This window comes from Symphalangus syndactylus, chromosome 15, assembly GCF_028878055.3.
Source record: "Symphalangus syndactylus isolate Jambi chromosome 15, NHGRI_mSymSyn1-v2.1_pri, whole genome shotgun sequence".
NCBI classification, from domain to species: domain Eukaryota; kingdom Metazoa; phylum Chordata; class Mammalia; order Primates; family Hylobatidae; genus Symphalangus; species Symphalangus syndactylus.
In genome coordinates this window covers 96,014,218-96,036,438 of record NC_072437.2, presented here as the reverse complement: position 1 = coordinate 96,036,438, position 22,221 = coordinate 96,014,218, and the positions used below count along the sequence as shown (strand labels likewise).

At 45.6% G+C, this 22,221-nt stretch overlaps 1 protein-coding gene across 1 annotated transcript in view; it reads right to left on the bottom strand.

Annotated features, from left to right (window-relative positions):
- Positions 1-3,827, bottom strand: part of ALOX5AP (arachidonate 5-lipoxygenase activating protein) — a 50,717-nt gene extending 46,890 nt beyond the window's left edge. Inside the window, exon 1 of the mRNA XM_055244523.2 lies at positions 3,706-3,827. Coding sequence (XP_055100498.1) covers positions 3,706-3,827 — 122 coding nt within the window. The remainder of the gene's footprint in view (positions 1-3,705) is intronic.
- Between the last annotated feature and the right edge of the window lie 18,394 nt (positions 3,828-22,221).

Here is a 22,221-nt window from a genome sequence, read left to right as displayed (position 1 = left end):
AGCGGGGTGGTGGGAACCTCAGCTTGAAGTGGATTGGTCAGCAGTCCAAAGGCCAGCCCTCTGACTGGGAGAAGGAGGGTTTAGTCTTGAGGATCTGACACTATCTCTCAGTAGACAGCGTCAGAATCAAATTGGAGGACACCAGCTGGTGTCCACTGCGTGGGGTTTTCCCCCATGCCTTTGATCACAGAAGTCTTCTGCGTTGATGATTGTTATGTTGCTGTAAGTAAAGGGGAAAAACTCAATTTGGGAGTTTTTTCAAAAACAGTAAGAGAATTTAACCCTGCCCAAAAAGAGGTCTGGCTTCTGCCCTCAGCTTCTGAGAGGTGATCTCTAAGGCTTTGGAACATCCTGCCTGCTAGAGGTGTTTTCATTTGCCTGGGGACATTGGGTCATGGTGTGTGATTTAGAGCAGGGACTGTGAGTGATGTGTAGTGGTGGAGAGTCTGGGAACAGATCGGCCACACGGGCAGTCAGCTGTTCTCATGTGACAGAGCCACAGTAAAGACCCTGGACACCGAGACTTCCCTGGTGGGGAACACTCCCTGCGTGTTGTTACACACCAATGCCAGGAGAGTGGAGCTGTCCGTGACTCCACGGGAGAGGGCCGTGGGGGCTCCATGTCAGGCACTGTCCTGGGCTCCATGCTGTGCACTTCTTCCTTTGGCTGATTTTAATCTGTATTCTCTCCCTATAAGAGATCACAACCACGAGTATAACAACTTTCAGTGAGTTCTGTCAGATTTCCCAGCAAATTCTCACAACTCAGGGTGGTTTGGGGAACCCCTTGAACTTGTAGTTGGTGTCAGAAGTCAGGATAGTGTTTTGTGGACTGTGTCCCCTCCCACTTCCAGTTGGCTAAAGGTTCACAGGCCATCAATGACTGTACAAGGGAGGATGGCTCATTGCAGGGGGGCTGATATTTTAGCCAATGACTAAGGAACACAGAGCTACAAAGTGACGTAGATTGACCCCTTTAGTCTCTTAAAGCAACACTTCTCAGAAGCTGGTGTTCATACAAATAACATCGGGATCTGATAAAATGCAGATTCTGATTCTACAGGTCCAAGTGAGCCTGATCTGCATTTCTGATAAGTTGATGCAACTGCTCCTTGGAGCACATGTTGAGTAAGAAGGTCTTACATCAATGATTTCCAAACTGTGCTACATATTAAAATCCCCTAGAGAGTTTTTAATTATCCTCATGCCCAGGCTACACACCATCTAGTGGTATGAGGCCGGTGTCCCTTTCCTTGTTGTTGCGGTGTTGGCAGGTATAGTCAATCAAAGCATGGAGTCAGTAAAGCTGTGCTCGTGATTGAAAAATGCAAGCCAACTATAGAGGTTGCGAGGTTGTGTTTTAGAAGGTTGTGAAATACAGAAAAACAAGACTGACAAAGAAGCAAGTAGCTCCGCGTGGGATTCTCCTTGTCCTTGGGGATCTCTTCCTTAGCATGCGGTGGCTATCATCGCCACTCTGACACAGCCCTAGTTACTCAGATCCCTTGCAGCAGCTCAGCTCTGGAGGGGAGCCTGGGCTCAACGGCAGGAGTAAGCAAATGTTGGCCCAAACTCAACACTTCAGTGACATTCTTATCAGGCCATTAAGTGCTGATATTTTACTATTACTACATATTTGTTTTATCACTTTGAATGCTGGATTCGGTAGCTAGGAAAGGACAACTTTGGAGGTCAAAGGTCCACTTACCTGAAAATAAGGTCCTGGAAAAAAACAAAACAAAACAAAACAAAAAACCAGAAGCCCAAGGTGATGCTCATGTGTTATGAAATGAAACTCTATGGAGGGCTTTTCAAAATGCCTGGGCATCTGAGCACTTCCTCATGGGAAAGACCTCCCCAACACAAATGTGGCCTCCACAGGGTTTCAAGAGGAGCCATGGAAAAGGCAGCTGGGGACATTTCCTGGGGAATGGGTGACTTCCCACCCCATAAGTGATGTCCCTGCCTCCCCATCCCACTGTGGGCCTCAGAGGTTCAAACTACCTGTTGCGTCTTCATGGTGTGGACATAGAGGCAGCCACGCTGAGGAGCAAGCAAGAAAGGGCATGCGGATAACCCTGACTCCCAGGGCCCCAGAAGGCACTCACCACCTTCACTCTGGCCACTGCAATGTGGCAGAACTATACTCCCAAAGCCATACTGTTTGTTAGAATAATAAGAAAACTATCATACATTAAGTGCAGTAATTGTGCCAGGCACGGGACCAAGTGCTTTGTACCCAGTGTCTCATCTAACACGGACAAAATCCAGTAAGACAGATATTATATTATTGCCCTTTTTACAGAGGAGGTGAAGCTTGGAGAGCCCCAGAAACTTGGCCATAGTCACGTGACAAGTTAAAGCCCAGTTCTCAAAGCCAGCCTGCCAGGCTCCAAAGCGAGGGAAACCCAATTGTTTCTGAATGCCCAGGGGACTCAAGCAACTGGTCCAAGGTCACATATTGACCAGGAGAAGGAGCAAGGCAGTGAACCCCAGAGAGAGGACAAGCCTCCTATGTGTTGTGGTGCCCCAGGACCCATCAGGAAATGATCTGGCCACAGAGATGACCCCTCCCAAGCCAAGGGATAGATTCTCAGAACCTTGACACAGCTCAAAGCGGGGAGTACAGTGCGTAATATGATAAGTGCCAGGAATGGAGTTGCCCGCAAAGGAAAATGAACACTGTGGCAAGCCCTAAGTTTCCTAACAGGAACCAGAGGCTCTAAGCTAAGTAAAGACATTCAACAAGTGCCAAGGCTATGACGGTGTAAGCTTAGGAGAGACTGGTAGCCTTCTCAGAGGCTACAGATGCCCCAGCAGAACGCCCACAAATGTTTCCCACGTCTAGGATCTTCTCCCCTTTGAAGCATCCAAGACAGCCATCAGCAGGCTGGAGACTATGCGCTAGGTCCTGGTGCACGAACCCCCACCCCCCACCCCCCACTTCCCACCTCCCACCTCCACCAAGCTCTCTTGCCAGTGGCCACCTCTCCTGGGCAGGAGCCAGAGGAATGCAGGGAGAACAGGAAAGAATGAATGATGCCCCCCAAAATGGAGTGTCTGCTCTGGGCAATGAAGGGATCCCTCTGGTTCTCACTCAAGTGGATGATGTCCCACATTGACCTGTCAGGTCTCCCTCTTCTGGTCCTTCACCCTTGGACTTGGAAATTCTCTCAGTGAAGACAGAGATACAGCTTTTTCCTGCCCAAGTGCCTTTCTCAGGAAAGAGCAGAAGAGATCACTCAGCTTCCAATGGAACGGAGAGATGCTGTCAGCTTTTTGTGAATCTCTGACCACTCAGCTCAGGCCTTTTTTTTGAAGGTTAGCACATCCATCATATCCCCTAATGCCTATTCAGCATCTGTTCTCTAAAGAGCCAGGGCTAGGAGTTACCTCCAGGGGCTCTTTCAGGGAGACCACAGTTATTTAATGCAAGGCAGAGAGTTTCTTCAGTGTTTGCTAGGAGTCTGACACCATAATTCAGATTTATGGAATAAAATTCTAGAAGAAATTTGGTTCGGAAACAGGTAGAGTTTGATGTAGATCCTGGGGCTACTCTAGCTGCCCAGTACTGCTCCTGGGAGCCTCAGTTCTTAAAAACCACTGAACATGGCCCTGGGCCCAGGTCAAACTTGTAAGAGGCGTGGTAGAAGATGCACACATGTGCGCGCGCGCACACACACACACACACACACACACCCACACACACCCCAGCACTGATGGCTTATGTTCCCAATGTGCCCCAAGGTGCCAAAGGATTTCCCAAATTCAGAAGTTTTCAGAGTCTTCTGTGTATGCCAGGGAGCATTGCGATTAAATGTGAGCATTTTTGTTTCTGTTGACTTCTGGAGTTCTACAATGCCTGGTTCACAGTGAAGTCAGTTCTACAGAGTTCTTGCAGAATTGTCCAGATGTGACAGGGTCCTCCTCTTCAGAGAGTTCTGGAACGGGAGATGAGAGGAGGTGCAAGGGGGCAAAGGTGGGGTGCAGGAATCAGGCCATGCAGAGCTGCCCCTCCCTGGAGCCCGGGCTCTTTCAACCCCATCTTTGCCAGAGCTGTGACCCCTTCACCTCCAAATGCCCAGACAATAGGAAGCAATTTCTGTCCCTTTTCCCGGTACCTCTTGCTTCACCAGCCCTTCCCCAGACCAAACACACCCCAGACAAGGATGGGGGCAGGTACAGTTTCCAACTGTGACATCGGGGCAGTGCAATGTCAAAGGGCCAGAAGTTACAACATTATCTCACTTACTCATTTCCTTGTACCATGCAGGGAGGAAGTCCCATAGACTCAAGTCTGTCGAAGGACAGTGTGGACACTTCCTCTTTCCTGACCTTTGTGTCACTCTACTTGATCTACCTCCTACCCATGACCCCCTCTTCAAAGTCCCCTGGGCCTGATGTCCTGTCCCCTTCCCCTCCTTGGGAAATTAATCCTTCCCTCCTCCACCACCAGTTCGCCCAGCCCCCAGCCCCTTCTTGTATCTTGGAAAATCCAGCATCTCAGGCTTTGCTCGAACTCACACAGAGCCTCTTTTGCCCAGCCTTTGCTAAGTCAGGTTTGGAGAAAATGGAAGGCAACAAGGAAGATTAGTGAGCTCATGCACACCATCATGGCCAGAAAGAAGTTGGCCTTAGGCACATCAGAGCCAGGACCCAAATACCCTCGGACGCTCCATGCCTACAGTCCTGTGTCTGTGTGGGTTAGCTTCTTTCTCTCCAGCTAGAGCTGGGCTCTAGTGCAAGCCTGATGGGGATAGTGGGTGTTTTACTCCAGTTCAGACTCCCCAGCAATGAGAACTGCAACCGACATCCTCTGTTGTTATCTAGGGAAGCAGCCAGTCAAGTGAGACTTGAAGGAAACATATTCCTTCTGTCTGGGCGTGGTGGTTTGTGCCTGTAGTCCCAGCACTTAGGGAGCCCAAGGTGGGTGGATCACCTGAGGGCAGGAATTCGAGACCAGCCTGGGCAACATGGTGAAACCCAGTCTCTACTAAAAGAAAAAAAAATAATAATACACACACACACACACACACACACACACAGACACACACACACACATACAAATTAGCCAGGCATGGTGGGACACACCTGTAATCCCAGCTACTTAAGAGGCTGAGGCAGGAGAACCGCTTGAAGCTGGGAGATGTCGGTGGCAGTGAGCCGAGATTGTACCACTGCATTCCAGCCTGGGTGATGAAGTAAGACTGTCTCAAAAACAAACAAACAAACAACAAAGACATGTTATTTCTGTTAACATCACTTTGTTCCTGGACCTTACAAAATGGCAATCCTGGCACCTTGGTCCTGGCTCACCTTACAAACTCCAGGACTAGTTTGCCTTCGAAACTGTTATCACTTGAATTTTGTTCCTAAAAGATATGTCTATGTTCTAACTCCTGAAACCTCAGAATGTGACCTTATTTGCAAACAGGGTCACTGCAGATGTAATTGGTTAAGTTAAGATGAGATGATAATGGAGTAGCGTGGGCCTGTGATGCAATATGACTGATGTTCTTATGAGAAGGAACACAGAGTGAGGCACACGAGGAAAATGCCATGTGACAACGGAGGCAGAGATGGGAGTGATCTGCCTGCAGGCCAAGGAGCACTAGGGATTGCTGGCAACACCGGAAGCTAAGAGAAAACCATGGGGCAGCTTCTCCCCTGCAGCCTTCAGCAGGAGCTGACATCCTGATTCCAGATTTCTAGCATCCAGAACTATGAGACAATACATGTCTGTTGTGTAAAGCCTCCCAGCTTGTGAGACTAGTTATGGCAACTCTAGAAAACTAATGCAGCAGCCAATATTGCGGTACCAGCTCAGATTGATTCTTTATGATCCCCAAATCTGCCCTGGATAGACGATGCTTGTGTTTCAATTCATCCCACCAAAATGGAAAATCGTTTTGGTTGAGGCTGCTCTGCTGTTGCTTGGCTACTATATCTAAATTCACTATCTTCTAGGAACACGGATGACGTGCTACTCAAGAAGGAACAAATGACTCAACAGCAGGCAGTGTAAGTGGATTTACAAGTACTGCAGGCAAGAAATGATACAATATCCTTACTGGAAACTTGAGCAAAGGCCTGCTGTGAGACATGGTAAAACTTTTATATCGGTCAACCTGCTGCAGTCCTTTGCTCTGTCGTGAAGCAAATAACAGAGAAGGCTCTGAGCTCTATGCTGTGCTCATGGACATCTCTGGGGCTCAAACATCTGCCATAATGCTTCCTCCTGCTTTGAGTGTCTAAGACATTCATTAATTTAAGATATCAAGGACATAGGTACTGTTCAGAGATTCAAATTTTGCACATTTAATCAGTGGTCTGAATAAGAGATTGTTGCTGATATTGCAAATGGGTTGCCCAGTAAAACACAGGGCCCCCAATTTAAATTTTAATTTCAGAAAAACAACGAATAATTTTTTAGTATCAGCATGCCCCAAATACGGTGTTGTTTTTTAGACAGAATCTCGCTCTGCCACCCAGGCTGGAGTGCAATGGTGTGATCTCTGCTCACTGCAACCCCCGCCTCCAGGGCTCAAGCGATTCTCCTGCCTCAGCCTCTCAAGTAGCTAGGATTACAGGCATTTGCCACCACGCCCAGCTAATTTTTGTATTTTTAGTAGAGACAGGGTTTCACCATGTTGGCCAGGCTGGTTTCGAACTCCTGACCTCAAATGATCCACCTGTCTCAGCCTCCCAAAGTGCTGGGATTACAGGCATGAGCCACCCCGCCTGGCCGGCGTGTAATTTTTAGTTGTTAAACCTGGCAACCCTACCTGCAGGGCTGCACTTAGGCCCTAATGCTGCAGGTTTAGAGATGTCACAGGATGTGATGGCCATAACCAAATCCTTAATGGCACTATCTGATTGAAAGAAATGTTACATTTGCAACGGCCCAAGAAAAGGCTTTCCACTGTGAGGCTGCATCACCACATGCCACATAATCATACAAAGCATAGAGTTTTGATGTGCTAATGTGTGGTATAAGAGCAGAAGGAGGAGGACACACACCCCAACTGCACACACACAAGAAATTTGTAACCGTCAGAAATGGTAGAACTACAGAAAGTACATGAAATCAGTTACGTAAACATTGACACCTCAGTCAGGTTTCTATTCTCTTTGGCAGTAGCACAATACAGAAAAATCACAAGTTTTTCAACACAGAAAGCAAATAATACATGGCCTCTCTTAAAATTGTATCAACTCCATCTATAATAGTGAGTCTCTCTTAAAGAAGGTCCACAGGAGTGGGGGTAGCATTGTGGATGGGGGGTTGTGTAGTTTTCCCTGATAAAACTCACATCCTCCTGCAAGGCCCTTGCCAGATTGAGAAGCACTGATTTAAAGCGCACTGAAGAAGTAAAAGACAATAAAAATATATTCTGATGTTTCCTTCTGTCTTCCCTCTTCTATTTTAAGAATACGTCTTGGAGAGACGTTAGGGTATGGAATAGAATCAGTTTACTTCTCCAACTTGTAGCATCCACACTGTTTAGGTGGGATTGGCTCACCTGCAGCTCCAAGAGTGGGTTATAATTTGCCCATGCTAATAGGTAAACCTTCCCTTGGCACATTAATGGGTTCATTAATGCAATCAGTGCACAGTGTTCTTCTGGAATGTGCCACCTTAAAATATTCATCCCCCCAGTCTCCATTGCCACCACGAGTGACCATGTGGTCTGTTCTGGTCAATGAAAGATAAATGGAATTCTGGTCGTTGCCTCTGGGAAAGGGTTTCATGGTTTTTGTTTTTTAAATTTTCTCCTGTTAAAAGGGGGTAGACTCATCAGGGCCATTAGCCTGTTCCTTTCTTTCTGCCAGGAGCTAAAATAGGATACCAAAGGTGGAGGTGCCATCTTGCCACCTGGAAAGCAAAATCCATGAGCCAAAGGAGATGGAACAGAAGGATGAAAAGAGCCAGAGTCTTGATCACTCCTTTGAACAACTTCACCAGCCCTGGTCCATCCATCCCTGGAAAAAATAATTATTATTAAAACCCTATCTGAATCAAAAGAGAAGAAAATTGGCATAAAGGTAGATAAATAGAGCAATAGAACAAAATAGAGAGCCTTGAAATAGATCTCTACTGGCCATAAAATTAAAACTTGATCTACTCGGCCGGGCGTGGTGGCTCACACCTGTAATCCCAGCACTTTGGTAGGCTGAGGTGGGTGAATCTCTTGAGCTCAGGAGCTCCAGATCAGCCCGAGCAACATGGCGAACAAAAATATTAAAAAGTAGCCAAGGGTAGTGGTGCATGCTTGTGGTCCCAGCTACTTGGGAGGCTGAGGCAGGAGGATCCCTTGAGCCCTGGAGGCAGAGGTTGCAGTGAGCCGTGATGACACCACTACACTCCAGCCTGGGCAACAAGTGAGACCCAGTGTCAGAAACAAAAAACAAACCAAAACAAAACAAACAAGTTGATCTACTGAACTTAATTTGAAAGTTAAAGTTTCCACTCATCAAAAGATATTAAGAACATGAAAAGGCAAACCGCCAACTAGGAGAAAATTATTCACAATACGTTTATCTGACAAAGGGCTTGTATTCTGAAGATATGTACTCCTATAAATGAAAAGCAAAAGACAAACTAAGAAAAAGACAAACAACCCAATGTTTTTGAAGAATGAGCAAAAAGATCGAATGGACATGTCACAGAGGACAGTACAGAAGTGGCCGATAAGCATTTGAAAAGGGGCTTGACATAATTAGTCATCAGAGAAATACAATTATTACAACCAGAGAGATTTCACATCCACTGGAATGACTGAAATGTTTAAACTGGCACCAGGAAATGCCAGTGAGCATGTGGAGTAGCTGGAAAACACATACATTGCTATTGGGAGAATGAAATAGTACAGCCACATTGAAAAACTGTTGTGCAGTTGCTTATAATATTAGATGGGTGCCTATTTATTACCCAACAATTCTACTTGTAGTTATTTACCCCAGAAAAAGAAAAACATATGAAATGAAAGACTTGTACAAGAATGTTTTTTAACAGCCTTATGCATAATAGGCAAAAATTGCCAACAGTCCAAATGTTCATCAACAAATGGATAAACAAATTGTAGTATATTTATTCAATAGAACACTAGGAAATATAAAGGAAAAGACTACTGATACATTCAATAACATGGATGAATCTCATAAACATTACATTGAGCCAAAGGAAGCGTCATACAAAAGATTGCATTCTGTATTATTCCATTTATATGATGCTCTATTATAGAAACATGTAAAACTAAGCTATGGTGAGAGAAATCAGAATGAAACTTGCCTTGGGGGGAGGAGTTGGGATTGACAAGAAAGGGACAGGACACAATTTCCTACGGTGATAGTATTTTTTTAATGGAATGGTTTTATATAGCTATGTTATTCTACATTTGTCAAAACTCATTGAACTATGCACTTAACATTTGTGCAATTTGCATGATGTAAACAATATCTCTTTAAAAACTACCCTATTTGGTTAAGCTTCTGCAGTCAGGTTTCTGTTAATGCAGCCAAATGCAATCCCTAACTGATTCAGGGAGGAAGCACTAGAATTAAAGACAAAGATAATAAAGGTGAAGGGGACCAGGCGAGGTGGCTCATGTGTGTAATCCCAGCACTTTGGGAGCCTATGGTGGGCAGATCACTTGAGCTTGGAAGTTCGAGACAAGCCTGGGCAACGTGGTGAAACCCCGTCTCTACCAAAAATACAAAAAATTAGCCAGGCTTGGTGATGTGCACCTATGATCTCAGCTACTTGGGAGGCTGAGGTGGGAGGATTGCTCGAGCACAGAAAGCAGAGGTTGCAGTGAGCCATGATTGCCCCACTGCTCTCCAGCCTGGGTGACAGAGTAAGACCCTGTCTCGAAAAAAAAAAACAAAATAGACAAAGGTGAAATGAAGAATCGTCAGAAGGTCCGTAGTGTGGAATAAAATGTGACTGCTCCCTCTTAAATCTTCAGAAGCATGATAAAATGAATTGTATTAATCACATGATTTTATTAGATTTTCTGGTGCAAGTGGGTGGGAAAACTATGGGGGAAAAACTGAGCTCTAGGACAAGCCCCATTTGGTGGAGATGGGATTGTATGTGCCTATTCCAAGGGAGCCTCAAGGGCCCGGGGAGGTAAGCTATCAGGCATTTTCAGGCAGCATGGGAAGGGGATCCCTATCCCTGCCCTATTTTCTAGTAGTGACGTCCTGCAGTGATTTTGAGTGGATTTAGCTTAGAGCAGTTTTTGCAGCCACATAGGACCCTCTTGTGGAAGATCTTTTCTCTTGACCATAGGATCTGAGATACCAAAATAGATGCCCCGTATCAACTAAGACTGACCCTAAGGTTAAGGAAATAAAGTTACCTATGGGTCAAAGGTTCAGGGCCTGGCAGGCATGGCAAATTTCTAAATTCCTACAGCTGAACTCTCTAACAAAAAGAGCTATAAACTTTGATTTACAACCTGGACCACTACAACTCTGATTGGACAGAGGCCAGGCCTTACAAACATTCTTTTTGGATAAGTAGTTGCAGACCTTAAGCCAGTTTCAGCCAGTTTATAGAGGGTGCACACAAACCGTCTTTGTGTCCTCTAGTTCACCTTTTAACATAAAGAGCCAAATTCCACCAATTTTAGTGTCGAAACCCAGTCCCAAAATTAATATGAAAAGTATGTTACATATAAGTTTATCTATTATGCAGGCATCAGCTCACCTCATAAATATGTACAGATTTTCCCCAAAAATCTGCTGAATACATATGGTACCGGCCCTGTGAGGCCTAAAACCCAACCTGTCCTTCTCCCTTCAAAGAGAGAGCACTTTCAGTCCACATTGGAGACTCTCTTCTCTGTTTGCAAACTGGTATTACCAGTAAATTCCTACTTTGTACTATTTAATAACCATCCTGGTGATCTTTTGGATGAACCCATTATTCTACCCATCAAATCCTCTTGTCATCTGGCTCCCAAACCTTTTACACGCCAAGCCCAGCCAGAACTGAGGCTCCAACAACAAAATCCTGCAGTGGTCCACCTGAACTACACCAGCCAACAGAGATTCTCAGGGGGCCATCACATTATTAGCAATGCAACCTAGTGTGTTGATACCAAAACATTCTCCAGCTTTTCTGCAGATCCCAAGGGGGAAAGGAAACAAACATTCTATTACAAATACCACTGCAGTTTGCAGTTTGTAAAGCAGACACCAGGTGAATGCTTTTGATAATGGTGGTGCTGGCTGGTGGTGCTGATGGTGCTAATGGTGACGATTGTATTCCACAAAATAGTGCTGCTTCTTTTTAACTCGTTTTTGGTGGAGCCCCCAATCTCCTAGAAAGGCGTGGGTATAGAAAGTGAGAGAAATTGTGCTCTTGATACTCCTGCTTAGCAGTGACAGTGGCCATGCTATTTCTGGGAGGAAAATACGTGACGAAGGGGTAATTTCTATCCTAGGCTCTCAAGGTCTCCTACAACAGAGAAACTTCCATTCTCCAACAGAAATGTACCGAGAAATGTAACAGAGACTCTGGGTTCTGTTCCCTGCTCTCTCTCACACTCTTTCCCGTTGGAAGAAGACTTGACTCACTGGGTCGATAAGCCTGGGAGAAGATCTGAGCATGTGCAGCTCAGCCCCTTCCCAGCCCTCTCCTCCAGCTGACTCATTCCAGGATATGCATTTCACCTGTCTTTTCCTTCAGGCCATAAGCTGCAAACTAAATGCAAAGCTTCAAAACCCCAAAATTCCAGGAAACCACATTAGTTCAGAGTGTCAGGTGCCTTTTTTTTTTTTTTTTTCTAAACTCCAATTCCCCTCAAACACACCAAGGTGGCCTTGGCCATCCTGGGCAGCTTCATCGGCATTCTTGTTTGAAATGCCGTGACCCCTTTGCTCACACAGGGCGCTAAGATGTCACTTGGCCTTCACTTGACACAAATGCTTTGTTATGTATTAAATCCATCTTGGCTTTTTTTGTGAGTCCAAAGCCACTTTTTAAAAAATAACAGCTGGCATCAAAATAATTTATAAACACATTTATGGATAAGGTGGCAAGATAGTCCTCCTAGAGGAGGGGCTCATTGGCATAGCAGAGAATATGCTTATCTCAGTTTACATTATCATAAAAATGAAAACACACAACTTCAAAATTCTGGCAGCAAATTCTCACCACTCTGCAAGTGCAGTCATGTCTCTTTTCCAGCCCCAGCTGTGGCCAGCCTCCATTTGAGAAGCTGTCCCCCTTTCTCAAGTTTCCTTCCATACTCTTTTGCTTTGCCCCAAATCAGACTCCATTTGGAGTGGATCTCACTGCCTCTATCAGACTGCAGCAAAGCATGTTATGAATCCCAGAGAGTTTTTGCTCAGGCCTGTCCTAGGATCTATAATAGCAATGCCTATGTTCGGGTTATTTTCTAACACTACCTGGCCAGGTATTACCTTCAGGATTTATGTTACTGTCATGTAAGACAATTCCATGAGAAGCTTCCTTCCACTTGGGATATATGAACTGGGTGTTAGCTTCTGGTTTGCATTGACTTTTGTGGGTGTCCACAGCTGGATACAAGGGAGGAAGTAGGCTTTCTATCAAACTTGGGTCTGACTTCATCTCTTCCAGTGGATTGGCATTGGAACAGACTCTCCCCCATCAGGCTCCCTGAAGCTCCCTCCTCCACGGGTCACCAACTGTCAGCTTGGGAAGGAGTTTCAGGAGATGGATGCCACTCTTTAGTCTCTGAAAGGCCACATGCTAAAAATATTGATGACAGAGACTGTCACTCGAGGAACACTTGGCCATGAGGGATATGGGCTGTGAAACAGAGCAGCCCTGCCCTCTAGGGAAAGGTTTCTCCACAAGCCCAGTCTGTGAATGAGCCGAGTGCCCTGCCATCCACTGGGATCTGGAAGCAGGGGGCTCTCTCCCTGGGGAGATAGACGTCTCCACTCTTTTCCTCCTACCCAGCCCTGCCCCCAAACAGGGGCTCACTTCTCTGTTTCCTCTTTGGATAAATGAGATCTTGGTTCTCTCATGTTCCTAAGCTCAAAACCAAAGAATCATCCTTCGCAGCTCCTTCACACTCACTGCCCATATTGACTGCCTCATTGATCTCACCCATTCCCACCAAGTTCAATTCCCTCATTACCTCTTGCCACACTACTGCAGTGGCCTCTTAAATTAACCCCACCTCAGTCACTGCTCTTGACAACCCATATTATGCCCATCACCAGTATTGTCATCTTTGTGTCTTTCTAAAAACAGTGCCCCATTGCACATAAACAAAGTGCAACTCCCTGAAAATCAAGGCGTTTCCCACACTGTTCCACCAGCCTGCTTTTCTGTATCTGCTATCTATTTCTGCAAAACAAATGACCCCAGAAGTCAGTGGCTTAAAGCAACAACAAAACATTTCTTTTCTCAGCTTCTGTGGGTCAGAAATGCAGGAAGGTCTTAGCTGGGCTGTTTTGGCTCAGGGTGTCTCATGGGTTTCAGTCCAGATGTTGGCTGGGGCTGCAGTCACTTGAAGGATTGACTTAGCCCCAGAGCAGCTGATCCAAAGGACAGTAAGGGCCAGGCGTGGTTGGTGCATGCCTATAATCCCAGCACTTTGGGAGGCCAAGGCAGGTGGATCACCTGAGGTCAGGAGTTCAAAACCAGCCTGGCCAATTGACTGCCTCGTTGATCTCACCCCATCTCCACTCAAAATACAAAATTAGCCGGGCGTGGTGGTGCATACCTGTAATCTCAGCTACTTGGGAGGCTGAGGCAGGAGAATCACTTGAACCTGGGAGGCAGAGGTTGCAGTGAGCAGAGATCACGCCATTGCACTCCAGCTTGGGCAACAAGGGTGAAACTCAGCACCCGCCCCGCCCCCAGCCAAAAAAAAAGACAGTAAGGGAAGTGGCCACATCTTCTATGAACTGGTCTTAGAAGTCACACACCATCATTCCCACCATATGCAATTGGTCACACAGGCCAACCCTGATACAATGTTGGGGGACACTACGCAATAATGTGAATACCAGGAAGCAAGGGTCGGTGGGCACCACTGTGGAGGATGGCTGCCACAATTTCCCATCTTGGCCCTCACCCTCTCATCCTGTGCACCCAGAGTTGTAGCCACTTAAAGTGATCCTCTTCCCAATTCCAGCAGCCAGACGCCTAGCTGTCCCCCTGGAGTTTACTCCGAAGAAAGCCTCCCAGGCCCCATAAGCTTTAATGAGCTCCTCCTCTCCTGCCTCACTTAGAGCTTTTACTGCTATTATCGTACTTATCACACTCTGCCTAGGATAATAGTTGGGTGCAAATGTATCTGCCTCCAAAGACTGAAAACTCCTAAAGGACAGAATCCAAGACTTATTCATGTTTTTACCCCACCCTTAGCAAAGCACTTGGAGAAGGAGATGCTCTATAAGAGTTCATTAAACTGAGTTAAATGTGCCTTCCTTCTTGTCAGGGCCACTGGTTGGACTGACTCTTGAAAGAGAAGAGAATGTTTCATTTAGCATTCATACTAAGTGCCAGCTGTTGGGTATGAACATAGTCCTTGCTTTTATAGTGTTTTCAACCTACTGAAACATTTATAAATTCTCACAAATGGCTGGCCAAATTACACTGCATTTAAAAATCTCTATTCTGTCAACTAGGATTTTAAAAAATATTTTACCTATGTGGAAATGGAGTGTAAGAGGAAAAAAATATTTGCTTAGATTTTATGATCCAGTCTTTTCACTTTATTTTCGGCTTTTTCCTGATGGTTCCCGTTTATTCATTCATACACTCAACATTGACTGAGCAATGTCACTGTGGGGAATCCAAGATAAACAAGATCAGATTCCTTCCTTTAAGAAACCTGCCTTCTTAGAGCCTAGTGGAGAAGATAAACAGGTACACATATCCCTGCAATGCAACAGCTAGCACGAGGAAGAGGACTAGCATAACAACAACAGATTCCAACCATGACTCCGAGGATGCTCCTCTCAGTGTGGCAGGGCAGGGGAAGAGGGCCCTTCTACTGCTGCAGAAGCCCCTGAGAGCAATAAGCAATAAGCACTACCAACTGCATCAGAGAAACAAAGCTGTGTCTTTTCTGTTCAGCAAGATCTGGGTACCACTGACTGATGCCCAAAACTAAACATCTTTGCCAACACCTCCCTCTTTCTAGGCAGAGAATTGAGAGCCAAGAAAGAAAGTGGTGCTTTGAAAGTTGTGCTTTGAAGTTTGCAAGGTGAGGGAGGGACTTTGGCAGTTGGAGTTCACTCGAAAGTCAATCAGTCTTCATCTGAGACTGCCTTGGTGCCCACCACTAGGTGGCCATTCTGGAGAGGACTGGCATATACCGGCGGCTCAATCCTAGTGACTCCATTAAATCTAGAACCTGCTGATCTTCCAAGAAGACAGGAAAAAAAAGAAACATGCTCAGATATTAATTCTTAGGGAATCAGTATTATTCCCGTAATAATCATATTTTTTTAACCAAGAATCAGAACCTGTGGGCGGGTCCATTGTTTGGCACATGGGTTGAATGTTTTCCAACCCATTGTTGCTGGCTTGTAATCCTGGGACATGTGACTGCTAAACTAAATCTCATAAATGCTCATTTATTTTTAATGCATGTATTTTCATGCATGTGCAATATATCATATGCATAAAAAGAATTTATATGATCTATACACACTTTAAAACTTAATAAAAAGAACACCCATTTACCCACCACCCTGCTCAAGAAATATATGTCAGTTTATTATTAATAACACCTAAGATTTTTGAGTATTTTTTATGTGCCAGGCACTGTTATAAGCACTCTACATATATATTATCTGATCCATCTTCACAACAACCTTATGATGAGGTTATTGTGAAGGTTATTATTCTCGTCATCATACTAACAGAAGGACAAGGCCTCAATTGATTAAGGAGCTTGCTCAAGAACACACAGGTAATAAGTGAATGAGCTGGGATGGAAACCTAGACAACCTGACCCTAGAGGCTCAACTTGCAATCACTAAACCATGCAGAGGCCCTTCACTGCACAGATAGACACTGCGACAAGTTGACCTTACAATAAAATTTTGTAATTTGAAACCAATTTCTCCATGAACTCCTACTCTTCCACAGAGGATGAGTTTGTAACCGCCCAAAGGGTTCGCCTTGCCTGCTGCCTAGACAGAACCGATTTATCAAGACAAGAGAATTGCAATGGAAAAGGAGTAATTCATGCAGAGCCGGCTGTGCAGAAGACCGGAGTTTTATTATTACTCAAATCAGTCTCCTGAGCATTCAGGGATCAGAGTTTTTAAAGATAAGTTGTTATGTGCCTCCAAAGGCACATTTGGCGAGTAGGGGCCCGGGAAGTAGGGAGTGCTGATTGGTCAGGTTAGAGATGGACTCACAGGGTGATGAAGTGAGTTTTTCTTCTGTTCCTGGGTAGGATGGCAGAGCTGGTTGAGCCAAATTACCAGTCTGGATGGTGTCAGCTGACCCATCCAGAGCAGGGTCTACAAAATATCTCAAGCACTGGTCTTAGGTTTTACAGTAGTGATGTTATCCCCAGGAGCAATTTGGGGAGGTTCAGACTCTTGGAGCAAGAGGCTGCATAACCCCTAAACCTTAATTTCTAATCTTGTAGTTAATTGGTTAGTCTACAAAGGCAGACTCGTCCCCAGGCAAGAAGGGGATCTTTTCAGGAAAGGGCTATTATCAATTTTGTTTCAGAGTTCTACCATGAACTGAATTCCTTCCCAAAGTTAGTTCAGCTCAAAAATGAACAAGGACAGCTTAAAAGTTAGAAGCAAGATGGAGTCGGTTAGGTCTGATCTCTTTCACTGTCATAATTTCCACAGTTATAATTTTTGCAAAGCCGGTTTCAAGTTTGCAAGCAGAACTAGGAGAGAAGTGCTGGAGAGGAGTGAGTGAGAAACGTGGAGGGAGGAAGTTGCGGAGGCTGTGCACAGAGGAAACATTTATTTCAGGCTCTGTTTGCAGCTGACAGAGGTGAGAGATTTGGAGACGTGTGGACATATCAGTGACACATTCTTCCTTTCATTTCATGGTTGTTCCATTGTCATCCCATCCTGGACTTAAAATCTGGAGCGATTGTTCAGTGACTACGTCCTGTCTCTTATAAAAAGGTAAGTGTAATAGTTTGAAAACCTGTAAAAGTTATTCCAAAAAAGGGTCGGGTGCGGTGGCTCAGGCCTGTAATCCCAGCACTTTGGGAGGCAGAGGCGGGTGGATCACCTGAGGTCGGGAGTTCAAGACCAGCTGACCAACATGGAGAAATCCCGTCTCTATTAAAAATACAAAATTAGCCAAGCATGGTGGTGCATGCCTGTAATCCCAGCTACTCGGGAGGCTGAGGCAGGAGAATCACTTGAACCTGGGAGGCAGAGGTTGTGGTGAGCTGAGGTCGCGCCATTGCACTGCAGCCTGGACAACAAGAGCAGAACTCCATCTCAAAATAAAGTTGTTCCGAAGCTTTTGACTGCCTTGTCCTTCCATCTCCTCAGTTCCCCCACAGCCACTATCCCTTGGCAAAGGATGGTCTTTGCTTTCCGTCACATGATATGGGAACAAGAGGACTTCCATATTCACCCTGGTAAATGAAAATTACTGTTTGCCCATGTGGCCTGTTTGCTTCTGTGTATTGATCACAGAAGAATGCACTGCAAAACAATAATACTTCCATGCCCACTGGAGTACACCCAAGCTGGATTTAAACTATGTGTTCAAGCTGAAGTTTCTCCACATTTTTTCTTTGACATACTCCCTTTCAGTAATAGTTGATAAATATTTATCTCAGGGACTTGAGTTTCTCAATTCCTCTCCTTGCAGCAATCACTGCAAAGGGAAAAGTCAAATACTTCCATTCCTGAAATAGCCAACGGCATCCTAGGAATAGTGGCAAAGCCGCTCTCCAGGGTGGCAATGGCTTGTAAGAACAGAGATTCTGCAATTCGGGGCCTCTTGCCTGCCAAGGGTCCCTTGGGTGACCAGGGCAGGGAACAGTGAAGAGAACTTGCCATCAAGCCCCCTGGAAAATCTGACCCCCTCAAGTCTTCATGCCAATGATGTGGAGGAACAATTGGAATGTCTTGATAACTCATGGACAGGCAGGAAGCTGTTGCTCAGAGAAGTGACGTCCTAATTGCTACCAGGCGGTTGGAGCTGGATTGGGTCTCATTAATGGCCTGCTTCCTTCTGTGAGGAGGGGCTCCCTGGATGCACAGAAGCCCCTGTCTGCAGAGTGAATGGAAAATAAATCTTGGGACCCCAAAATCACTAAGCTAAAGGGAAAACTTAAACTGAGAACTGCCTTCCATTCCATTCCAAGTAACCCCTCTGCTCACTGAGATAAATGCATATCTGATTGCCTCCTTTGGAAAAGCTAATCAGAAACTCAAAAGAATGCAATCTTTTGTCTCTTACCTACCTGTGAACTGGGAGCCCCCTCTCCACTTGGAGTTGTCCGGCCTTTCTGGACCAAACAAATGTTTATCTTACATATATTGACTGATGTCTGTATGAATGTATAAAACCAAGCTGTGCCCCGATCACCTCGGGCACGTGTCGTCAGGACCTCCTGAGGCTGTGTCATGGGCACATCCTCAACTTCAGCAAAATGAAGTTCCTAAATTGACCTGCCTCAGATATTTGGGGTTCACAGCAGGGAGGAGAAGCCCAGCAGAAGAGGGAACCTCTCACCTGAGAGAGGGTGCTGGGAAACAAGAACTGCTGGACAAAACAGGCAGGGACTGTGCGGCTCCCACGGTACTGTCCAGAGGTCTGCAGAGAGCCGTGCGTGCCGGGCGTCCAGACACCTGGACCTGCTGTAGCAGGACTCACCGATGGGGAGGGGAGAGCTGCAGGCCAGGCTGCCGAGGTGCCACATATTTTCTGTAGGTCCCTGAGAAGAAGAAGAAGAAGCTACGGCCTTTTTTTACTTTTAAACTTCCCTGGGATATATTTTGCTAAACGAGGAGCCACTGACACTTTATGAAATGTCAAGGAAAATGTTTGTTCAGGTTTCTAGGTGGGGCTGAAGCCAAGGGAAGAGGAGAAGATGGCAGCCCATGTCACAGGCACCTCTGGGCAGGGGTTACAGCAACATTTTCCCAATAAGTTAGCCCAGGGCCCTATCACAGGGCCAAGAGCCAACTAGCGGTTTGATCCTACAACTCCTAGGAAACCAGACCCGTGCTGTGGTTGCCAAAAGCCCGCAAATTAAAAGGACGGAAAGGCAGAAAGGCAGGGCAAAAGAAGATGTAATGATAAAAAATCTCCTAACCACACACATACAGACACATATGCGTCACAGCTATTTTTGCATCAAATTGCAAATTTGATCTCAAAAGAGCCAAAAATGATGTTAGAGCCAGCGCGATCATGGGAATCTTTAACTCTACGAATAACAGTTAAGGGAAAATTAACAGTTTCAATGGATAATATTTATTTTAATCTTAGTAGGGCGGTATGCCAGGATCTTGACCTCTTTTTGGCGAATGTCAGAAATCAGAGTATCGGTGGAAAGAAAACAAAAGAACTTTTTAAATGACCTAGCTTTCGAAAGACAGACAAAAGTCAAGGAAGGAGACATGTTTGAGGCTGAGCCTTGACGCTTCCACAGCAGCCGCCCTGCACTTCCTGGCAGGGCTGAAAAGGAAGCATGCACTTTGGTTGATCCCTGACTCTTTTTCCCTTTCTTTGTGCTCGCTCTCACTTTCACTCTCTGCTCTTTCTCCCAGTTCCTCTCCTCCCACTCCTGGACACTCCACTCCCTGAACTATAATCGTGTTTCCTGCCACACCCATCCTTAGAATAACCTTCCACTTCCAGCACCAATCCCTCATCTCTCTACCTTTGGGAACTCTTAGAGTGTAACGTTCCTGCATTGACGGCTGGTTCCATACTCCAAAGCACTGAGCAGGTTTGGGCATTGACAGGTTTGCAGGGTACAGATATGAACAAGACTGGTCCTCCTGGCCTGAGGCAACTCCTAGTCTAGGAGAAGGAAGCTGACTGGAATCCTGACAGAGTGGGCTAAGGCATATTAGAAAGACACAGAGTTAAAACTATGAGTGAGCAGGCATGGTGGGCAGCCGATTTGCAGACAAGGAGGACTTCCTGGAGGAAGTAGTAACTGAGCTGAATCTATTAAGGCTGACATGAGAATGTTAGAAAGTTTGGAGAACAGACTTCCACATATTCAAAGAGGGCTACCTTCATGGTGCTAGGGGCAAAGAGGAAGGGTTGGTGGAGAATTTCAGCACCTTACCTGTACAGCTGCAGGAGCCTCCAGCTCTGCATGCAACTATGCTGTCACTCTGTCCCCAGCTCAGACAACCAACGTTGCATTCTCCAGGGTATTTGCCCAGAGATGCAACGGCTACCCCAGACACCGCACCCATAGCTCTGAGGGGGATTACTAAGCTTAGAGCAGACAACTTAAAGACCTTCCTTTCCCTGACCTGGAATTTAAAAGCAAACCACACCCAGGGCCCCCAGGATGTTTGATGCTTGCCCCAGGCCCATCTGTGTGGGACTTCAGGCAGCTTGTCCATCAGGACTGACTCACGAGTAAAGAGGAGGTAAGAATGTATTAGGGGAGAGAGAGTGCAGATGATCCTTTCAAGAATCTGCCCTCTTGGACATGCCATTTCCTCTCTGTGCCTCCATTTCCTCATCTGTGGAATGAGAAAGTGGACCCTGCCAGCTCAGATGGACTTGTTTTCTTTTTCCTTCCTGTTCTCCTTCAGGGTTTCCATCTTTTGCAATAAGACAGGACTGTGTCCCAATTCCTGGAAGCTCCTTTCCACTAGCCATCTTTTCTCCTCCTTGACACTGGCTCTTTCCGTGCTTCCCTCCTTTCCCGTCCCTGCCTCCTGCTCTTGCTCTTTTTCATGTCCCCTTTTTTAATTCTTTTTCAGCACTTCACGTTTCCCTCCTCTGCCTGGGCTTTCTAGGGTGACGCAGCCAGGCAGGGGCCGGTTTCTGAGGTTTCCCTGCTTCCTCTCAGCGGCTTCCAGTGGACACTGGCCCATGCAGAGACAGGAAGTGGGGCTTTCAAACTGCCTGCTCAGCACTGTGGGAGAGCCCTGTCATCTCCGCCACTGCAGGAAAGAGCCATTAACTCCAGCCTGACTTGCAAAAGGAAATTTAGAATCGCTGAAAGCCTGGCAGACTTCTGTTTATTAAACTGCCCCTTTTTGGTCATGGTTTATCACGTTGCTTGTCTCAAGAGAGAAGCAAGTGCCATACCAGGCAGGATGGAGATCAGGTCTGACACTTAGTACACAATCAGTGGTTGATGAATGAGAGAATGAATGATTCTGTTGCAAAGGATGTTTCCCCCTTTTAGAACCATTGTCAGAGAAATGAGTTTTTAAAGATATGCTCCAAACGGAAAGAGTAAAACAATGCTGTGCATGTAAAATACATTTCCCTTTGGATTTTGGTGCTGGAAGCATCCTCCCTGCCTTCATTCCCCTATAATACCTCCTAAAGAACCCAGACCAAACACACCTGTTGAAACCACTTGTAAAGTGTAGACTCTACCTAAGTTAACTAAGGTATGCATAGCCGGGCCAACCCCTTCCATTTTGACATTTTCTTCATTTGTTCTCTCTGAGTCTCCTCTCCAAGATCTCTTCTTCAAGCTCCCTGAGAACAAACTGCCAATCAGAACTCCCCTCCTCCCCACAGAAGACACATCCCCTCATGCAAAGGGTGAATTTTTAAATGAATGCCCTAAATTGATCTATTCTTCTTCTCTGTATTACTGATCTCTTCCTGTATGAAACTCCCTCAGCACTTGGGTTCTGTAGCGCTCACTCAACACTTAATAAATGCTGCCTTATATTACTTTAATCCTTTTAATGTACCCATCCAATGCCCCAACCACAGTGCAAGTTAATGCAAGAACGTGGGCCATGTCTGCAACTCTGGTGCCTATCTACATGTCTAATTCATAGTCAGTGATTGCTTTATAAATTTTTTATTTTGGTTGATTACACAAGTAAAACATGCTTACGGTAGGATTACATGTTTATTGGCAGAGTAAATCAACAGAGAGAAAAACGCACAACCTCCAAAGCAATTAAAGGAATGCAAATTTTTAAAAATAATAAGACACACTTATACGTGTATTAAATGAAGAAAAATCAATACAAATGATAAATTGCTATGTGGGAATGATTATAGGAGAGCAGATGTGCTTATACAGCAGAGGG